Source organism: Paramisgurnus dabryanus, chromosome 7, assembly GCF_030506205.2.
Source record: "Paramisgurnus dabryanus chromosome 7, PD_genome_1.1, whole genome shotgun sequence".
Classification (NCBI taxonomy): domain Eukaryota; kingdom Metazoa; phylum Chordata; class Actinopteri; order Cypriniformes; family Cobitidae; genus Paramisgurnus; species Paramisgurnus dabryanus.
The window spans coordinates 35,127,679-35,146,140 of record NC_133343.1 but is presented as its reverse complement, the minus strand read 5'-3'; the positions used below and the strand labels follow the sequence as shown (position 1 = coordinate 35,146,140).

Below are 18,462 nucleotides of genomic sequence, written 5' to 3'. Positions count from 1 at the left end.
CAGGGGCACAAATATAGGCGCATAGGCCTAAGATATATAACAAGCAAACAAACAAAAGGATTGTGTTGAATGGATCTTTTCTTTGTAAACTGGAATTTTGGGGTCCCTTTGGATGTGATGAAACTCATCACCATATATCAAACAAATTTTGTGCAATATTTCACCAAGAAGAAAATTTTTACGTTAAAATGTGATGGGAAATGTAATAGTTTAAAAAAAAAACATCTAAAATGCAATGAGCAATGCAATGCATTTGACATAAAAAAAATTAGCAGTATTTATCCTCCACATCCCCACAGCTGACACATGTTCAGACTAATCCATATTCATAATTACAAGATATTGTTTTCTGCATCTTATTGAGAACCTTAGAGGTGGTAGCAACCTTTGTTATAGGGATGCACTTGCAAGAAAATATTGGCATTCACATACAATTGAATAGCTGTTGCATCAGGACCGGCAAATAATGAATAAATCCCCCAGCTGATTGAGCCGGAACACAACATATCCAGCCATTCAATTTCAATCTGGGTCTGATGTCTATTGATACTGAGAGCCGCATTGAGATCTGAGACCTCATGTGAGATTCGTTTCGTGTTTATGTGTGCGTGAGCGACAAGAAAGTGCAAGTGAGGTTGATTAGGGTTGACTTTGACTCTGAAAAGCATTCAGTGAACTAGGTCCTATACACCGAGACACACGTGCGGTTTCCTTGGCAACAGGAAAATGGCACTGAAGATCAAATTTTGGGAAGTCACTTTACTTGCATTCATCACCTGCTTTTCATCTTAGATGACCTTTAAGCTGACTGTCACCTGCGTGAGTCATGAAATGCTCATGTTTGAGTTATAATGGAGTTGGACTTAATTTATAGGTTGAGACCTTGAGCAAAGCATGGGTCTGATAAAACAATGTAATGCACTGAGCGGATGAGGAATAAATGAATACTGCAGTCTCTCCTAATGAATCATTAAATGACCCAATTAAAATAACATTTTGTGGCTTTTAACATCAAATATGTTAGGCCTTCTAGCAGCTAGTTTACTGTAGTTGGCAAAATAGATGTTGCTCGTTTCCATGAAAATTGACTAAAAGCATGGATTGCACTCAAGGCTTATACACTTTTTAATTCAACAAGGTGCTGTAGATTAAGAATATCCCATCCATTACAAATACATATATATATATATATATATATATATATATATATATATATATATATATATATATATACACACAAATGGTCAAAAATGGTCCCTATAGCTGTCACAGGGCAGAGGTAACCTTTAACATATCCTAATATTTACCATTTAGATACAGATATGAATATGGATTTGAATACATTTGAGGTACAAATATAAACTCTTTAGGTGCAAATGTGTAACGCCCCAATGACAGTTAGGAACCATTTTTCTGACAATGCATGGTAATGAAGTTCAAACTGGTTAGTGTATCAGTGAGCTTTTTGTTTATAATGTTTCCTTCAACTCAGTATGAGCTCCCTTTTCATTAGTACCTCTGGGAGATGAGTGTGACATTTCCAACATTGTTCCAATCCTCACAGACACCGTTTGCTCTTATAGCTTTCTGTTAACCTTTAGTCATTGACTTGAGAAGGATACAAATTGCATTGTCTGTGTTGTCAGCAGATCACGAAACACATTAACCTGTCTGGATGTAACAAAAAAAGGATAAATGAAAACACTTTTTTTTAAAGGCATTTATCAAGATCAGGTGTGTGCATAAGGTTTATTTGAAATGTTTAAACTTTTTCTATCAAGGGCCAAAAATTAAACCTGACTGAGGGCCTTTGGCCAAAAGTAAATGTTGCTGTGTTGTATTAAAATTAAAGTTGATTTCATTAATCAGTTTTAAATTTCCTTTTGTCTGTGTGCCACTGCCTCGACCTCTCCATTTTTAGTCTATAGTGCCCGAGTTTGTTGAGTTTCATGATGCATGATAATGTACATTAAAAAATATTCACTATTAATTCCTTGCATTTAATTTCAATTTACATTTTGTAATGTACAAATAAAACAAAAAGTGTTGCATTTTAGAAAATGTAAACATCTGCGTCAATTACGTTTATTCTTTTGCCTAGTTTGGGAACCTCTGGTTTAAAGGAAAATGTATGTTTATGTTTTCAATTGAATAAAATGGCAGTAAGTGAATTGTATTAAAAACTCGGGATAGAAAATGATCTTTAACAGGTGAATAAGAACTTATTATAGTATTGAAGAGGCAAACAAATAGCTGCCTGCATCCCAATTCACCTACTTATTATGCCCTAAAAGTATTTACTGTTTTTCTTTTGGGAAAGTATAGACTTTTGAGGGCATTAAAAGAGATACAGTGTACATACTAAATCTAATTTCGACGTTTTAGTAATAATTGTATGCGAATTGGGATGCAGCCAGGGAAGGTTTTCAAATAAAGTATATGAAAAGCTTATGTAAGTCTTTGAAAGTCTTTACAAAGCTCAATGGCGCCATCTTCTGTAATAATCAAATTACTATATTTTCAGAAGAATCTTAAAACTAATGGGGATAAAGAAAATATATCTAATAAAAATAATAATAATCTAAATAAATAATAATATTACGCTTGTCAAATACTGTAAAGTTTGTTTTATATTTAATAAATGTGTTTCGTTTAAAAATATTTTTTGTATACATGCTTACTTATATTAAATATATATTAAATAGATTTTATTTATTGATTTATTGAATCATATGAATATTATACTCCAAATGTTTCCTCGTGTTTCATGTAAGTCTTTTGTTTGTGTGTTTATTTATCAAACTGAGCGATGTTTAAAGTGGTAATGTTTATTATTTACTTACGAATTTTTGTACAAGACCTCTGTAGTCGCAGCATAACGTAACGTCAACTGCTTGAGAATAGGTAAGTTTGACATTACAAAAATATTATTTTTTTATTAATTTTACACTTTGTTATTGTATACAACAGTCTTCTGTACTAAATGCCGTGGATTTTTTGTATATATATTTACCATGGTACTGAATTTATTTTAAGTGAAACGTTTAGGAACGAGCTTTTGACTCGGGCCGTTTCTCAATCCGAAAGCTGCAGCCTCCGGAGGTCGCATATGCAGGCTGTATACGTCATCAAGCCTTGTTTTTTAAGTAAACTTGGCATTACAGTCGCAAGTTATAAGCATACCACAACACATTACGATTAACTAAATATAAAAGTCAATTTTATAATTGTTAATATTCTGAAATAAGACAGTCTTGATGACGTATGCAGCCTAAAAATGGGACCTTTGGCGGCTGCAGCCTGATTTAAGGTTTTACAACTATGCATGTCCACAAGATGGCGTTACCTCAACTTTTCTAAAAACAACCCGAACCGACGACAAGAGGTGGAGCTGTGACAACTGTCAAGAGAGAGAGAGAGACCCTTCCTGATAACACGAGCGCTTCCGTCCTGAAGCATCTCATCAACTCTTGCCTAGTCCGTTATAAATCGCGAAATTCACGTTATTCGCACCGTCGTATTGTGCAACTCGCGCGTGCTCAACGAATCTCTCGGTATCCCGTTATCGTTGAGCTGTTTCGGATGAGCGCTTCTCCGCAGACACTTTTGACAGGCTGAATGTTTTCCTGGAGACCCACCGAGAAGGTAAGATGATCACAGGCGGTTGTGAAAACTTGTTATGTAACCATGTTTTAAAAACGTCGGCTCGCGTGTTTATGGGACGAGTCATCACACAGGCTTGAAATGATGCTAAGCGCTGCAACGTAGGAAAACGTCTTTCTGTGTGCATATATGTCTGATTATAACTTTAGATAAAAGAGATATGGACGGGCTTGTAGTACAGGAAGTACAATCAAAATAGATAGAGAAGCAAAAATATACCCCATTCTGCCCTGACATGTTGCTTGCGGTTAAAACTGGCGCATTTTATGAGGTTCTGCGCATACGGGCATGCTAGCACATCACAATACCGCGAGAGCGAATTTATAGCTGTGCTCTCGCGAGAATAATATGTCATACGCCAATCGATATGCGCAGCGTCGTGTAAAGTTAAACACGCCTATTATAGCACAGTTTATAACTTCTGCTGTCAACTTTTGCTCAGTATTAACTTATTATACACGCAAACTAGATTGTTTTTCAGTATTTTCTCTCTGTAGTGTTAAAGGTGACGTATCATGAAAATCTGACTTTTTTCATGTTTAAGTGCTATATTTGGGTCCCCAGTGTTTCTATCAACCTAGAAAATGTGAAAAAGAACAACCCAGTAAGTTATTTAGTTTTGGTAAACCATTCTCTGCAAGCATGTGAAAAAATAATTAATTGAAATTTGGTTCCCTGTGTGATGTCAGAAGGGGATAATACCTTAATCTGCACTATCTAACCATGTCTTTCAGCTAAAACTTCACATACAAACTCTGGGAAACACCAAAGATTTATTTGACATTTAAAAAAAAGTCTTGTGAAATGTCCTCTTTAAAATTGCCACTTTGTAGGTGTGAGCCAAAATTTGCCATTTTGGGTGTGTCCTTTAAAATGCAAATGAGCTGATCTCTGCACTAAATGTCAGTGCTGTAGTTGGATAGTGCAGATTACGGGGCGGTATTATCCCCTTCTGACATCACAAGGTGAGCCACATTTCAATGAACTATTTTTGACGTGCTTGCAGAGAATGGTTTACTAAAACTAAGTTACTGGGTTGATCTTTTTCCGATTTTCTAGGTTGATGGAAGCACTGGGGACCCAATTATAGCACTTAAACATGAAAAAAGTTAGAAGTCCGCTTTAATACTTATCAGATTTGTGACTGGATTGTGACATGTGCTGCTGCACATTGCTCTCAAAACGTTAAGTTTAGTGTTTTCCTCCAGTAATGGTTAAAGGCTTGTTTGTAAGATGTTTAATACTGCTTAAGAGTATTAGCTGTATCAGGATTAAGGATTTGTAGGGTAACAGAATGTGCTGTTTCATTACCGTATAATGAATGCTGTATTGTGTCACAATGTATTTGAACAAAGGGGAGTAATGTGTGAGTCCAGCTGAGTCATAGAGAAAGTGGATGAAGTCGATTGTTCTGGTTTGGAAATTTGCTTCACGCGTTCTCTCTGCCCTCCTTCAGGTAATCTTCAGCTAAAAGCCTTGTCACCGTGCTCAGGATGAGCCTGCAGTTTCAGATTAAGAATTAGACAAAGATCAGTTTCAGACTGCGCTTTTTGTTGTTGTTTTCGATTTACGTTTTGGTTTACTTGTTAGCAAGTTAATGTAATAATAAAGAGGGAACTTGTATTGCATCCCAGCAAGCAATTTTGCATTGGAAAGACGTCTAATAGCCGTCCAAACACAGGCCAAAATAAGGCTGCCAGTGAAAATTTTATAGATGTCTAACCATAGCCCAGAAATAAATGAAAAAAACAAATAAATTAATTAAACATAAAAACTTGCTTACAAAATTCAATTTTAACCTAGATCCACAATGGATAAAAACAATCTGGAGGGCTCCTTTTTTGGTATAGTCTACTCAAAACGCTTTTGTCTTACGTGTTTATTTTATTTTACTTGTTGATATGTTTTATCATTGTTTAAATGAGAAATATGATGAAAATCTGACTTTTTCCATGTTTAATTGCTATAATTGGGTCCCCAGTGCTTCTACCAACCTAGAAAATGTGATAAAGATCAACCCAGTTAGTTTTGGTTAACCATTCTCTGCAAGCATGTGGAAAATAGGTAATTGAAATTTGTCTCCACTTGTGATGTCAGAAGGGGATATTACCTCCCCTTAATATGCACTATCCAACCACGGCACTGGCATTTAGTGCAGAGATGAGCTGATTTGCATTTAAAAGGACCCACCCACAAAAGACAAATTTTTGCTCACACCTACAAAGTGGCAATTTTACCATACTATAATAAATTATCTATATGGTATTTTAAGTTAAAACTTCACATATGTACTCTGGGGTCACCAAAGATTTATTTGACATCTTGTGAAATGTCCTCTTTAAAATGTTAACATACAGAAAAACCCAAACTAATTTAAAAATATGTAATAAATAAACATTAAAATTGAGGCTATTAGTAGAATGTGCTTTGGTGGGCAACTCACAGACTCCCACGGGCACCATGTTGGAGACCACTGCACTAGACTCTTGTTTTACTATAGGTTGATTGTTAGTCATGGCTTTAAAGTAATCATAACAAACACAATTTTCATGTTTTGCACCACTACAATGTGTTTGTGCAGAGATGTCCAGGAGAAGCTCAAGGTTAGTGACCAAAGGGACGCCCTTACCCTATGATGATGATGCCGCCAGCACCAGCTCCACTGGATCCACAGGCCATGTCTCTTACAAAGAGAGTCCTGTCAGGTGGGCTACTCTGTGAACTCTGTTGTTTGTCTGTTTGCTATATAACATATACTACTTATTTTACATGGGTATTTATAGTTACCCTGTTACTCTGTCTCACATGCTTTCCTGCAGGATCTTTAAGAAGAGGGGCACTCGCAAAAGCACAGGCAGCGTGTCCCGTAACTCAAGCCGAGCCAGCAGCGTGAGTCAGATACCGAGCGGACAAGGCGTTGGCTTCACGGCCAATGAGAGCGAGAACGGTCAGTACCGAGCACTTTATTGTCAGTAACGGTAACAGCGTTATAACAGGGAAAACAGTACTTTGTTTGATTGCTCGTTACTGAAAAAAGCAACGCTGTTAGTAATGCCATTTATTTATTATGCCGTTATTCCCATCACTGCTAATGAGACTCTGCCAACATACATTTATGTCTAAGCACATTGTAAAAGTGGATTTTGCACAATGTGTTCCCTTTAAATGTATACATTCTTTTACAGTAACTGTGTGGAAAAAAGTTATTTAATTATGCTGAATGAAATATTGTAAAATGTCTTAAAGCCAGCCAAGAGTAGTTTTATTTAAAGCTCCGCTGTGTAAGATCTACTCCCATCCAGCAGTGAAATTCTATATGACAACCAACTGATTACTTTCTAGTAGAGGTCGACCGATTTATCGGCCGGCCGATTAATTGGCCGATTTTTGGCATATTTAAAAAAAATCGGCTTTGGCCGATTTTGCTGCAAAATTAGGCCGATTAATAGGCAGGCACATCTGCAGGCACCTAAGCGTTGTTGTAGAACTCATGAACTCTGCCTCTTGCTGCAAGCAGATCGCTCCCGTGTGTGTGCAGCCGTGCCTTGTTCACAAACAGCTTTTGTAAACGATGGTGGGATTGCGCGAATTAAGCAGCCAGTACAACAGCGCGATGGGCTTATGTCTCGCGGTGCACTGTCCGTGCAAAGATTAGGCTCATTTCATGTGATTAATGAGTGATGACGATCTTAGTTTTTTTGCGTGACAGAGAGAGCAGAGCCGCGCGCGCACGCTTTCTGTCTTTAAACTGTCTCCCTGCTTTTATTACTCAAAACAAAACTGACTCAATGGCTAAAGGTCGGAAGACCAAATCATATCCACTGAGGAAATGTTTTTCGTGTTTTATTTAAATTAACTGAGCATTACATTCACAAGTCATAATCATATTACATCAATTTATAATTAACTAAGAATAATTGTCAGCTTTATAATTGTTAATATTCTGAAATAAGACTGTCTTGATGACGTATACCGCCTACACATGCAACCTCCGGAGGCTTCAGCTAGCGGCCAGCGTGAGTATAGTCTGAAAGCGCGAAAGGCGGAGCTTGAATTTCAGGAATGTCCCTCGTCGGCGAATGTATTTCAAAGATGGAGGCACAACATGGATGCGCCAGTCGAGCGACTCCACCGTATGTATTTTAAATAGCAGATTCTACACTTACGAGAATACTTTGATTAGTGGGTGGAAGTAATTACACATGAATGAGCACATACTTTTGAAAGAAAACATGGGTTTTTGCTAAGAATTAACTCAAAAAAGTACACAGTGGAGCTTTAAAGCTGAGAGCTTATATCAAAGTTTGCCTCTCTTAATTTCTGTTTTTAGGCAAGACGTTTGCTGTTCCTGGTTTCTCCTCTGGATATTCCTCAGCTGAGGAGCGTTATGACAAACCCTTCAACTCAAGCCCAAGTATGTGTACATTACATTTATAAAATTACACATTGACTGGCAGTCCGAAATCACATACTGTGACAGTAGGTACTGAATTAGATGAAATACCTACTCATCGACCATTAAAACAGTAGGCACCATATAATATGAATATGAATTGTTTGAATGAATTTCGGATGTACTACATCCGCCATGTTAATACATATAGTGAGACATATGTCGTCATAACAAGAAGTTAGTCATTAACTGGAATGACGTTAAGCAAGTGCAATTTACCACAAGTGTATATGTAAATGCGTTTAAATAGAGCCGCGTTACCGCTTTCAGACACTTTATAATAAAATGCCTTTCACTACTCTCTCCGGGGCTCACGGGATAGTAAAGTTCAGGATATTGCTGAAAGTAGTAGGTCATCCGGGTACCGCCTACTGTTTTTCGAATACTATGAATTTGGCATACAACTCACCTCACCTACTGCTTGTCGGCTACTATATAGTATGGAAGAAGGCGGTTTCTAATACAGCATCTGTTTTTGTACAATAAAAATAATGGTGCATACACACCAAATGCGAATTCAATGATTTTTGCAAGTAGATTAAATGACAAACAATGCAAAGACACGAACTCGCATTGGGAATTGGGCAGTGCGATTCCTGCAAAACCACGCACTATTTGTGTCTGCGCAAGTTGAAAATATTCAACTCAATTGAAAAATTTGCATGGCATGAAGTTGATTCCCGCAAAAAAAATCTAGAGTGAAGAACGCGACTCTTCACATTTGGTGTGTATGCAGCATAAGAGTTACGGGGTGTACACACCAATCCGAATTCAACGCGAGTAGATCGCCAGGCGATGCGAATGACGCAATTCAGGTGCCGCGATTGCAACAAAAACGCGTTATTTGCCTTTAAAAGCATCTTTGCACAAGTTGAAAATGTTAAACTCAAGCAAAAAGTTCACAACGCGATTCGCGAAGTTAAATCCTGTGACTAATCTAGAGTGAGGAATGCAATGCTTTGCGTTTGGTGTGTACGCAGCGTTAGAGTTATAGCTCTTTTAACCCCTTTTGTTCCAGGTTCTTCCCAATCTGTCTCTGAACCAGAGTTTACCACGTGGGACATGCTTCGATCTCCAGGTATTAAACGTATTAACTCCACTAACATGAACAATGGCTGTTATTCTCCTGCAGTTGGTCACATGTTTACGTGTGTGTTACAGCTCAAGCGCTGGTTATGCTCTACTGGTGGGTGGGCAGCACATGGTACTGCTTCACCTCTCGCGTGTCAATGATCAACGTCTTTCTGCTCAGCAGGTACAGCACTCATGCTTCTGTATTGTATAGGCATAACACAAATTCATGCGTTTGTTCATGCAATGTACTAATAGGCATTGTTGTATGCAAGCCTATGACAAACATTGACTTATTCAGACCGCCACAATGCCAATTCCAAACTGAGGCTGTGAGGGATGGACGTCCAGAGCGTGCGGTTTAAACCTTTTTTTTTGTACAAAGATGCTGGTCATTCAGCCATCAAAACAAAAAATACATGCATACAACATTAGAAAACAGGATAACAAAACAGATTTTATGTACACATTGCACTGCTCTTATCTCAAAAATAGGTCTGATGTCCCAATCGATGATTTCTGAGATTTCTGGAAATTTGTAAAATTATGTATTTTCTGTGTTTTGATTGCTGAATGACCAGCATCTCGGTACAAAACAATATGTTTAAAGTGCACACTCACATCTCTCACAGCCTCGTTTTGGTATCAACATGGCGGCAAGCTAAATTAAGTGTTTGACCTCATGTATTCTCTCTATTTTTTATAGGTGCACTGCAAATAAAAGAAAGGCTACTTTGCTCATCCTCCTCCTCATCTTCCTCCTATTTGGTACATAAGTAAACCCTTACCGTTCTGTAGCTGCATGGGAATTGTGAGGGATTCTTATAACATGTAATGTTTTGTTGTAGGAATATGGTACTGGTTCCCATTTGTAGCCCCTTTTCGCCCTCGTGAGGTTGTTTCAAGACCTCCACCTGTTAAACTTTCAGACAGACCCGTGAGAGCAGAAGTTCATGTAAGCAGAACTCATGTGAGTCCTGTTACACAAACTTTATCATCTTTGATTCTGGTTCTTGAATTGATTGTTAGTTTATTCATAATTGCATGAACTCACAACAACTCATTTTTTTTTTTAGGATAATTTCCAACATGCCGATCTGTCCAAGCTGAAGGATGAGATCAACAGCTTATATGAAAGAGAAGCCAGTTTGATGGTGTGTCATTCAATGATATCCATCATTTTTGTATCTGTATTAACAGGAAACGTGTATTTACTAAAATATGTCTTTCTTCCTTACTTTTTTCTTTAGAGAGATATTGAACTGCTGAAGTTGGAGAGTGACAGACAGAAGGTCAGATCTGAGGTAAGTGTGATGTACCCACACGGTTTCTGCATATTTGCATACATTACCAATTTCTAGATTTCGCTTTTACAGTCACCCCTTCCGCCTTTCTGTCATGGCAACAAAGCACATAACAGGAAATGATATAATTTACCTAATTGCAGTTTGCTTGCTTGTCTCCTAGATGCAGCAAACTGATATGAGGCTCATAAAGGATCGAATGCAAAAGTTTGTTTTATTTTCTGTTATGCATAAATTCCCACATACTGTATAAAACCATTGCACTGTGTTTAATGTTCATTGTCCTCCCTCAGTGTCGAGACTGAGCATGTGCAGCAGAATTCAGACTTGAAGTCAAGTCTTTCAAAGCAGCAGTTGGCATTGGACGTCCTTGAACAAAGAGTTGACGCCCAAGAGGCTCACAATGCCAATGTGAGAACACACACACAGTTTCACAGTGGTTTTTCTACAAGACAAACTCTGCAATGAAGTAATGATGTCATTTCCTCTCTAGCTGAAAGCAGAGCTGTCGGAGTGGCTTGTGAAACGGTTGAAGGATTCGAGCTCACAGGAATCAACCGGCGTCGTCCGTTCTGAGCTGCAGAGGGCGCTAGAGGATCTCGAAAAACGGATATTAGACAAACTAAGGCATGAAAAAGAGAGCGTGAGGGATGCGTGGAGAACTGTGGGAGAGACACTTCAACAGGAAGGAGCTGGAGCGGTCACCATACAGGTTTATAGACACTACAGAAGCCTTTTTTTCTCTCCACTTAAAGAATATACAACATACAGTACTGTGCAATAGTCTAGGCCACCATGCCAGTTTTTGCAATGTTATAGTGATCATATATAATTGTTGTTCAGTCTCTTTAATAGAATACATCCAGAAAATACAGGAAATTTGTATATAGTATTAAAAAAAACTGTATAAAAATGTAAATTGATGTGTCAAGTTTTTAGGGTAAACTCCCCTTCCATTTGAGCAATAGCACAAAACTGCAGGATCTCTTAAACCTAAATAAAATTTTATCCTAATTTCTATTTTTAAAGAAATTAGTCTTTTTACTTCATTCTGCTCAAAAATGCTCAAGATGTGTTTAGTGCCAAGAGAGGTCACACAGACAATTTTTAAAGAAGACATTTTGTCCTGATAATTTTATTTTGTACGTATTTCCTGTTTGTATCTTAAAAAATAGATTAAAAAATAAATATGCATGGACATAAAAACTTCTAACACAAGTCTGGTGGTGGTGGCCGAAGACTTTTGCACAGTACTGTATATGCTCTGATATTATGAGACTTGGGGTTAGACAGGGTCACATATTACCTCATCACTTCCTGTAGTAGTGCATACAGTACTTTATTCCACAGGGCAATGATACAAAGTTTGAATTGTTGTTTTTATTTGTAACAGGATGTGAAAGAAATCGTCAGCAGGGCGATTAATCTGTACAGGGCCGATGGAATTGGAATGGCGGACTATGCTTTGGAATCATCTGGTAATAATTTTTCTCATAATTAAGTTTTATTTAACAAAATTCAGGTGGCACGTGTTCAGGTAATCAGCCAATCAGTGCAAGGGGAAGCCGGTATATAAACCCGTCTCTCACCTCCAACCCGAGACAAGTTTCACAGCATCCCTCCACCACCCCATCCCCTCACTCTTGGCTGGTTACTTTTCCCAGTTAAGGAGGGGGGTTCGGGCCAAATTCCGAGCTTGGACTCCTCCTCGGACAGTACGCCAAAATACGCATAAATTAAAGGGACACTCCACTTTTTTTGAAAATAGGCTCATTTTCCAGCTTCCCTAGAGTTAAAGGGATAGTTCAGCCAAAAATGATATTAAACCCATGATTTACTCACTCCCAAACTGTCCGAGTTGCATATGTCCATCGTTTTTTAGGCAAACACATTTTCGGATATTTTAGAAAATGTTTTAGATCTTTCGGTTGATTAAATGTAATGTTACGGAGTCCACCCATAGTCCACGACCTTCAAGTCCAAAAAAAGTGCGTCCATCCTTCACAAATTAAATCCAAACGGCTCCAGGATGATAAACAAAGGTCTTCTGAGGGTAATCCGCGCGGTGTTGTGGTAGAAATATCCATATTTAAAACTTTATTAACGAAAATAAATGCCTTCCAGTAGCGCCGCCATCTTAGTCGCGTCCGCATTCAGAATGAGAGCTTACGCAGCCTATGGAGGCTACTCTGCTGCTGCTCTGTGCCCCCGCCATCCAAATTTGTCATACGTCACTAAGAAAAGTGCGTACACTACGCTAATACTCTCTCCTGAATACAGAGGAGTCTAAGATGGCGGCGCTAACGGAAGGTATTTATTTTCGCTAATAAAGTTTTAAATATGGATATTTCTAAAACAACACCGCGCGGATTACCCTCAGAAGACCTTTGTTTATCATCCTGGAGCCGTTTGGATTTAATTTGTGAAGGATGGACGCACTTTTTTTGGACTTGAAGGTCGTGGACCCCATAACATTACATTTAATCAACTGAAAGATCTAAAACTTTTTCTAAAATATCCGAAAATGTGTTTGTCTGAAAAACGATGGACATATGCAACTCGGACAGCTTGGGGGTGAGTAAATAATGGGTTTAATATCATTTTTGGCCGAACTATTCCTTTAAACATTTGATTTTTACCGTTTTGGAATCCATTCAGCTGATCTCTGGGTCTGGCTGGACCATTTTCAGCATAGCTTAGCATAATCCATTGAATCTGATTAGACCATTAGCATTGCGCTAAAAAATAACCAAAGAGTTTTGACATTTTTCTATTTTATATCTTGACTCTTCTGTAGTAACATCATGTACTAAGATTTTCTAGGCCGATATGGCTAGGAACTATACTCTCATTCTGGCATAATAATCAAGGACTTTGCTGATGTACCATGGCAGCAGCAGGCACAATGATATTACGCAGCGCCCGAAAATAGCTATTGAAAGTTACCAAGGGGACTATTTTGTGGCGCTGCGTAATATCATTGCGCCTGCTGCACCTATGGCAGCAAAGTTTCTTGATTATTACACCAGAATGAGAGTATAGTTCCTAGCCATATCTGCCTAGAAAATCACAACTTATTTTTCAGTCAGTCTTAGTACACAGTGTAACTACAGAAGAGTCATGGGTATCATCAACTGCGTGTTTACCATCACGAGGATAAGACAACATTTTCATTTTTGAATGAAATATCCCTTTATGTTGTCATGACATTGTGAATAGTGTACATGCTCATGGGACTCGGCCATGTCTTTATCCCATAACCCCTATCCTTCCCTTTTGTAATTTAGTCTTTTTTGTTTGTATATGATGTAACAGTAATTGTGTGTTGTAAACAGGTGCCAGCGTTATAAACACGCGTTGTTCAGAGACGTATAAGACCAGATCTGCATGTCTGAGTTTATTCGGCATACCCCTCTGGTATCAGTCGGAGAGCCCTCGCACGGTTATACAGGTAACTCACAACACCGCCAAGACTGGTCAACTTTAGTTTCACCAGATTTGTTTTTTTTTTTAACTTTGTGTTCGTGTTTTAGCCAGAGCTGTATCCCGGGAAATGTTGGGCGTTCAGAGGCTCGCAGGGTTTCCTGGTGATCTCGCTGTCCTACCCCATAAGAATCACTCACGTGTCACTCGAACACCTTCCCAAAGAGCTCTCACCAACGGGAAGCATCGACAGCGCGCCAAAGGATTTCGCCGTTTATGTGAGTCCACAATTTGCATTTGTTCTTCGTTTTAACTACTGTATGTTACAGGTCCAGGGTTCACACGGGCTATGGAATTTCAAGAATATCATGGAATTTTAAAAAACTTGTATTTAGGGATGCTAAACAATTAATCGCGATTAATCGTTAGCAGAATAAAAGTTTTTGTTTATATCACATATGTGTGTAAACTCTGTATAATAAATATGTATATATATAAATATGAACACATTCATGTATAATTTTAAGAAAAAAAAAGTATATATTAAGTTTTTATATTTATATATAATATAAATTATACATAAATATACAAATGTATATACACATGTAAACATTTCTAAAACATATACATGCATGTGTGTACATTTATTTATACAAAGTTATTATACACAGTTCACACACATATATGATGTAAACAAAAACTTTTATTCTGCTAACGATTAATCGCGATTAATTGTTTAGCATCCCTACTTGTAGTCAGGGAATTTTATATTTTTTGTCCAAGTTATGGTATATCAGGAATTTTGTTAAGGTGCTTAAAATTTTTGTTTGGATTTATTAAAACGTAATCTGCTTGTTAAGTTTTAACGTAAGGAATGCTTGTTCCGGGTCCACTTATTTCAAGTAAGTGTGCAATTTAAACAGCCGCTTATTGGCATTTTTTTTTTATTAATTTCACAGTTTTAAAGGGGACAGAGAATGAAAAAACATTTTTACCTGGTCTTTGTTGAATAATGGTAGTCTACCTGCATTCACGAGTGCTAGACATGCTAAACATCTCAGTCTCATAGAAATTCCTCTTTTAGAAATGTCAGCCAGAAAATGGCCCAATCTGAAAAACTGATGCTCATGACATCACAGGCATCTCACTGCCCCTCCACTTTAAAATAATTGGCTACATTTTTTGAGTGGCAGCAAAGTCAGCCAATCAGTAATGAGATTGCAAGTTAAGCCAGTAGGGGGAGCCAAATAGGTGCAAAACCACTTGTTTAAAATCCCCCACCCTAATAGAGCTATCTGAGAGAGGTTTTTAGGAAGCCTAGAAGGCATTACAGACCCAAACTAAAAAAATTTTGTCTACATGTCACATCACAGAACAAGGATAAATACCCCGTTCAATCATTCTATGTCACCTTTAACAAAAAAAATGTATTCACGGTGTACACTACATTATCAGGCTCATGGCATCTCAGGCATAGATCATGAAAATTCTACTTTTTAGTCTGGAAAGTCAAGGAATTTGACATTTGGTTTAGAGTGTTAACCCTGAAAGTCTAACATGGAGTTGTCCCATGTTTAGGGAATGTCTAATGAGAAGGAAGACGGAATTTTGCTCGGGACGTTCACGTACGACCAGGACGGAGAGCCCATCCAGACTTATAAACTTCATGTGAGTCATCCACACACAGGAAATCAAAAATCTAATAGTGGTTTTGAATGGTAATAGCTGTAATAATTTTTCCTTTACATTCCTGTAGGAAACATCGGACATGTACAGCATGGTGGAACTGAGAATTTTAAGCAACTGGGGCCACCTGGAATACACCTGCGTGTATCGATTCAGAGTACACGGAGATCCTTTGCTCGCATGAGAGCGGATCTTAATTCAATCTGGTTTACTCTATGCAAAAATAATATAATTAAAAAGTGCACTGGATTCACAAAGAATGAATTAAAACAGACAGCTTCCTAATGTACTATGACCAAAAACTGCTGTTTACATGCAAATGTGTACTATTATGGGAATGTTAACCTCTTTAGCGATGTATCCGTTGACTGATTTGATTTCAAGACTGCATTTTTAGTTGGCACTAGTTTCAAATAATGACTGAAAAGTGTTTTTGTTATTGTTTTAGTTTGTTATGAAGGACAGGCTTTTGAAGTATGTGACCATAATTTGATTTTGACTGCAAACTGTACAGCAAAGGCTGAATGGAAGAATAGGAGCTTAAATAACAAGTTTTATTTGTAGCTAGGTTTACCGCAAAGCAGTGTTTTTTCAAGCTTTTTATTAGTTTAATTTGCTTGTTTTATTTTGAAAGTTCTCTAGTTAATTTTGTAATAGGTAATGTATAACAAGCTATCATTGAACTTATACCTCCATGATCAAAGTAGTTCATTGTTTCGACATGCTGTTATTGTTTTATTGCACTCAAGAAGTTTGTATTGAAATATTGTTATTTTGTGCCCTGGTTGATGAGTTCAGATAGTCAAGGGTACTTGAACTGTCATATAGTGTATATCTCCTCTGCAGGGCAGGGGGAGTAGAGACAAACTCAGGATTTGGGTTTTAAACCAAAGTGCTCTTTATCGTCACAGATTGCATAATATAATCCTTATCTTTTGTGTATATATGTGCTTGATGCTAAGAAAATTGTTGAGGGCTTGAATGCATCCATGACATATTTATCTAAATTTATTTTGGCATACTTTTACGCATTTTATTAATTCAAAGAGACCTTAAATGTTAATTTGGCACAAAGTTTACATGACATTTCTGTTACTTTATTTGATGTATTTTGTAAGAGAAAGGCAATTATTAAAATAAATTTAAGATGGTACCTAATACAGTTTGAATTATTTGTAAGCAATAAGGTACGCAAGGCTGTGCTTTTATCCAAAGCGACTTGCCGTGCATTACAAGGTATACAATTTTTATCAGCATGCGTGTTCCCTGGGTTTTGACCCTTGACCTTTTGTGATGCTAACACAATGCTCTACCACTGTGCTATACAGTAACACATCCTGAATTGTATCATGAATAAGTTACGGCTGAAGGGTATAGGTACAAAGTGAAGTTGAGTTTAAGGAGCTGTGTGTATAGGTTTTTGACTACTAAATAAAATAAAAACTTGTACATTTGTAGATATTTAGGAAACATGCTAACTATTTGTTTTCTGAAAAACAATGCTTTAGCTATGTTATTATCTTTTGAAATGTGCCTTCCCTGTCGGAATGTCTGTTTATGTTTTGGTCTTTGTGATCCTGCCAATTTTCCCAATAGTGTATTATAACAGCTCAGTGCTGGTTATAACGGTTGCTTAAAGGTATAGTTAATCAAAAATGAAATTTTCTGTCATCATTTACTTACCATAGTTGTTTCAAACTTCTAAAAATGTTGTTCTGCTGAACACAAATTAAGATATTTTGAAGAGACTGTAACCAAGCAGATCTGACTGGGGCACCATTGACTTCCACAGTAGAAAAAAAATATACTATGGAAACAGTGGCAGCCGGTGACTTCTCTTCTGACAAACACAAATTCAAAATTTGTATTAGTTGCATCATGTGAACCATGTGCATCATCTGTCCTGTCAAAATAAGTGCCTGATGGACACGCGCCAAAAGAGTTTATGATAAAAGAGATGCTCACATGCTAAATACATGTTGTGAAGAGCTTTGCATCATGCGCCCCTGAAAAAGACGTCACCGACCGCCACTGTATGGAAGTGGATGGTGCCCCAGATCTGTTAGGTTACTAACATTTTTTTTCAAAATATTTTAATTTATGTTCAGCAAAACAAATACATTTATTCAGGTTTAGAACAACTTAAGGGTAAGTAAATGATGACAGAACTTTTATTTTTAGTGAACTATACCTTTAAATGAAACGGAAAATGATCCGCCGATTGAGTTTCACACGAGCAGACAACAAAACATTGCAAACGTAAAAATGAACAGATAAAATTATGCTCTTCCATTGTCTGCTTCTGTAACGTTATCTGTTTTAAACCAGAAAGGGTGGGAGGGATAAAATGTTGAATTTAGACTGCTGTACCCAGTTCAACCGGTAGAAGTCAATGAATGTTACATGCTAAAGCAAACCCTTCAGACATGACTTTCACGATACATCGCTTGCCCCGAGTAACGCATTGCTTTTATAAACGGTTAACGTTACCACACAATACAAATATTAAAACAAACAATGTGTATCAACCTAACTTTCATGAAGTAAATCACCAAAAGCCTTCCTGCAGCGGGAAAAAGTAGTCCCTTGACTGACTGTAAACAGCAACAGAATAGGCTTGTTGTCCGCTTAGAACCGACAGGCAGATGACGTCAAAGTACCGCGAGAGCGGGTCGAAATTAGATTTCTCCGTATGATTTGTCGAATCGCGCTCGCGGTACTTTGACGTCATCTTCCTGTCAGTTCTTCAGCGCCGCATGAAGTCGAAAAAGCCTAGTGTTATGTTTACGTTGCTAAGGATACTGAATAAATCTGAATATTTTACACACATTCCCTGAGATATTTATCATCTGATTACATTAA

General features: G+C 37.6%; 1 protein-coding gene across 1 annotated transcript; it reads left to right on the top strand.

Annotated features, from left to right (window-relative positions):
• Positions 1–3,368: 3,368 nt before the first annotated feature.
• Positions 3,369–16,758, top strand: sun2 (Sad1 and UNC84 domain containing 2). The gene is made up of 18 exons (XM_065279692.2): positions 3,369–3,645; positions 6,245–6,368; positions 6,483–6,610; positions 7,994–8,077; positions 9,135–9,194; positions 9,278–9,371; positions 9,894–9,955; positions 10,036–10,157; positions 10,264–10,341; positions 10,438–10,491; positions 10,655–10,698; positions 10,785–10,902; positions 10,985–11,203; positions 11,885–11,969; positions 13,827–13,942; positions 14,025–14,192; positions 15,493–15,582; positions 15,671–16,758. The coding sequence occupies exons 2-18, from the start codon at positions 6,247–6,249 to the stop codon at positions 15,782–15,784; spliced, it is 1,758 nt and encodes a 585-aa protein (XP_065135764.2). The 5' UTR covers positions 3,369–3,645; positions 6,245–6,246; the 3' UTR covers positions 15,785–16,758.
• The last annotated feature ends 1,704 nt before the right edge of the window (positions 16,759–18,462 follow it).